At 38.9% G+C, this 3,895-nt stretch overlaps 1 protein-coding gene across 1 annotated transcript in view; it reads left to right on the plus strand.

The window, feature by feature from the left end:
* The window catches only part of NPS (neuropeptide S), a 43,695-nt gene that overhangs the window by 6,312 nt on the left and 33,488 nt on the right, over positions 1-3,895 (plus strand). Inside the window, exons 2-3 of the mRNA XM_025211831.1 lie at positions 1,964-2,014; positions 2,853-2,936. Coding sequence (XP_025067616.1) covers positions 2,890-2,936 — 47 coding nt within the window. The 5' untranslated portion in view covers positions 1,964-2,014; positions 2,853-2,889. The remainder of the gene's footprint in view (positions 1-1,963; positions 2,015-2,852; positions 2,937-3,895) is intronic.

The following is a 3,895-nucleotide window of genomic DNA, read 5'->3' on the forward strand; positions in this document are numbered from 1 at the left end:
ACCAAGTTCTAGGAGAAAAAAAAGCTTGTTCCTCCCCACTCCCCAAAAGTTTCTGTTATTTATTTATTTCCCATTTTATTTTATGTATTTGCATGTCTCTAACCCTGCCACAATGGTATGATGTTCTATTTTAAAATATTTTTGTTTTGCAGTTTTGTTTCCCTCTTATCCCCTTCTAAATTTTCTGCCTGTGAACAACCATTGTACGGTGCTCTTTAGAAATTTTGAAAATGAAGTAATATAGCAAAATATCAAAATAAATTCCTGCTAAAGAACAGCACTGGCATGCTTATCTCATGATAATGTTTTGCAATTTTGCTTATTTAAAACAAGCCTAGCAGAGAAGGACTGGATGTCTTAGTGGATTGGTAATTGGATATTGATTCTTCCATTTCTAGGTAGCTAGTTTGAATCCCACCCACGTTGGTAATGGCTTTTTGATAGTCTATATGAAATAGTTTTGCTGACCTACAGAAAAGGCGCCCACATCACAGAAACACCACCTCACTAAGCACTAATTTGACAGGCTTATTGGCAGTCTCTGCTGAGGGGCCAAGGACTTGGCTGAGCAGAGACTGAATTACCCTCCCAAACCCTAGAGGTCATCCCTTCAAATCAAGATTGAGACATGATCATGCTGGCAGGGAGTTTTGGGGCAACTTCATTTGTCTCTGCAACTGGTCTGTCAGCTTGGCACAGTCCATGAGCACTAAACAGCCAAAATGTTGAAAATATAATTTAATATTTTTATCTTTCTAATTTTGTAGCCAGCCTGATTCTGATCCGGGTCACATGCAACTACCCACACAGTTTTTCATGCTAACATCTATTTTTCATGCTAAAAATTAGAGCTGCCATACTAAAAGTTGGAATCCATGTACTGTACCAAACATTTTGAAAAATAAAGCCTACTGACCCTTTCAAGAGACTACTTTTAAAAGCAATGGAAAGGTGGCATCCTGGGAGACACGGGGCTAAATTTTAAATGGGCATCAGCAGACATAATTGCCATTGAGTTCAGCAGAAACTGAACCTGCTAATGCCACCTCTAAATTTGGCTACCTGTGGCATAGAAGAATTCATAGCTTCATTATAATAACTCCACGCATATGATTCTTCAACATGTATGGATGTTTTTCTTAAGAATTGGAGTGTATTTTTTAAAACTTTTTAATGAAGAACCAGCATTAGGAGTTAAGATCTTGTTTCCATTATGTTACAGTGCTCTAAGACAGGGCTGTCCAACATCTGAGTTGCTGGGGGTTGAACACCCTATGGGCTGTACGATGGTGAGCCATGCCTCCCCTGTCCAGGGCTACATGCCATGTGGATAATCTTTCTCCACTGCACCATGCATTTGTTGCCCTCCCACCATTAATGTTCAATGTGTGTGCTCCTTCAGCCCCTGCTCACCCCAAGTTCATCTTCAGCTCCTTTAGTCACACCACACTGCCCTGCTCCACCCCCTAGGAGGGAGGGGCAGCCCAAAGACGGGCTATTTTGCAGCTGTGCAAGAGGGTCCAGGGGGTTGGAACTTAACCACTCATCAGCTGCATGTGGCCTATAGGCTGCTATAATATTGTACGTGAATGAAGTTTCCTAAATGTAAGGTGAAAGATACTTATGGTCTCCAATATATGGAATTTATAGCCTGGTGCAAAGTAATTATGTTGATGTGTAGTGTGAGCATAATAAACTATGGAAATTGACACTACAATGGATGAGAAGAGTGTGTATAATTTTAATGATATACTGTACCACATTTGAAGTAGTGAACATTACCTTGTAGTTTATGAGTAACAGAGACAGCAGTAGTTTTATTATAGGAACCCTGGAACATTTACCAAGCAGCCTCAGGAAAAGAAAAGAGGAAGGTGGGGGAAATAGGTTTGAGTGTGCAACAACATGATCCCAGTAATTTCTTTAATGCTGTTACTGAGACCTTTTGACCTTTTTACAACAGAAAAAAATTGGGCTAGTGGAGCACTCCTGAATGCTGTCATGCAACTCCAAGGTATGTATACTCTTTTTTTCCTGCAGCTAAGCTGCCTACAGAATCTGAAGTATTCTGAGCTAAGTAGATAATGGATTTCCTGTTGACCTGTGTTAGGAGAGCAGCCCTGTGCATTGCTGACAAAGCCTTCAACAAGCTAATATCTTGGGTTTTACTCCTACTAATGACTTCTCTTCCTCTTTAAACTTATGGACTCTAGAAATAGGATCTTCTAGACAAGAAGACAGTTACTAGGTATTAATGCACTTGAATCTTAAATTATAAAATGGAATTTTGCTGTCTGTTGCTAAGCCCGGAGTTATCTATAACAAACTTATTGTTAGTTCCCGGCCTGGGATCTAAAAGTAGGGGTCAAACATGTTAAAAATGGATTTTAACATAAGTGTTCACTGCCACACACAGGCTGTGTCTACACAAGATGCTTACTGTGTAGTAGCTTGTTACTACTGCACAGTAATGTCACTGGCACAAACTGTGATGCAACACGACTGCTCAGTAATAATGAAGTACTGCACAGTAAGCATCACTAGGCAACTGTGCCAGGATGCTGCTGCATGGTAATGCTGGTCACTGCACAGTCATTTAGTATTTGGTTATGCAAGTACTAAATGACTGCGCAGTAACAACTGCACAATGGGCTGCTCATGTAGATGCACCCACAGAAAACTTAAAATCTTAGTGTTGTACTTTGACCAAAATAGACCAATCAAAGTAAACTAGATTCCTTATTAATTTAGCACAAATGATGTAAATGTATTTCTACTCTGTTGTTCTTGTTTCCTCTTTATTCTCTGTACCTCCATGCCCATCTCTACCTTCATATTCTCACTGCATTTAGACACAGCACCAATGCACACTTGCATTCACAGAATATTATGTGCAACCCACTGAAGTTGATGGAAAATGCAAGCACTTGCCTCAGGTTAGAATTTAATTCATTATATTTTAACATAACTCCATCTAACTTTATGTTCATATGTCTCATTGCTTATTATCAAATAATTTATTTTGCAACTGTAATGGGGTTTTTTGCCAGCTCATCCTGTAGTTGGACTGTTTCAGAGGTTCTTCATTGTAGGGATAGTGTTGTAATAGAAATGTGACTGGGATGCCACAAGTATTGGATTATGAGAACACAGAAAGACTCAGGTGCTGCAAGTATCACCTTCTAGTTTGGCAGAATACCCTGTGCTGCTTCTTAGGGAAGACAGCACACAGGTGAAATTCATGAATACCTAATTGTGGTTGTTAATATATTTTTAAAGATCTTAATGGTTCTTATTAAGTTTGACTTATGGCATTCTTCTCTTGAGGTTTTTTTTGTTTGGTTTCTTTTTAAGAGTCCATAAAATCCAATATTCCAATCTTCATCAACCACCAACCAGGCTAAACAAATTATCTCACTCCTCAAATAACCTGCCTCTCTGTGATTACAAATCATCTGTCTCATCTGATACAGAGTTCCCTGAAATGCTAATAATACAACTGCTGGTTTTAAGAGCTGTTTTCCTTTCTGGAATGCAAGAGGCTCTAACTGTAACCTACTTTTATCCTAGAAGATAAGATTCGTTAATATTAGATACTGAAACATTGTGTATTGCATTTAAGCATCAGGGAAATGCAGCTAACCGCACAAAAGGGTTAATGGGTTTTAGCAGGTTGCAATCTCAGTTTTAGGTAATGTCAGGATTTTCTCCTGATGCAGCATTTAGTCAAGGTAATAATCTTGTATCTAAAGAGAAACATATAAAATACATTTGAGTAGTTCCATGGATACAAAAGGAGTGGTTTCCCAGGCAACTGTAATTTCTTCATACATAATAGGGTCCAGGAGCTTGCCTTTTCTGATAGTCGTTTCATGATTGTTTTGTAAACAGCAGG

The sequence above is a fragment of the Alligator sinensis genome, unplaced genomic scaffold (genome assembly GCF_000455745.1).
Source record: "Alligator sinensis unplaced genomic scaffold, ASM45574v1 scaffold276_1, whole genome shotgun sequence".
NCBI lineage: Eukaryota > Metazoa > Chordata > Crocodylia > Alligatoridae > Alligator > Alligator sinensis.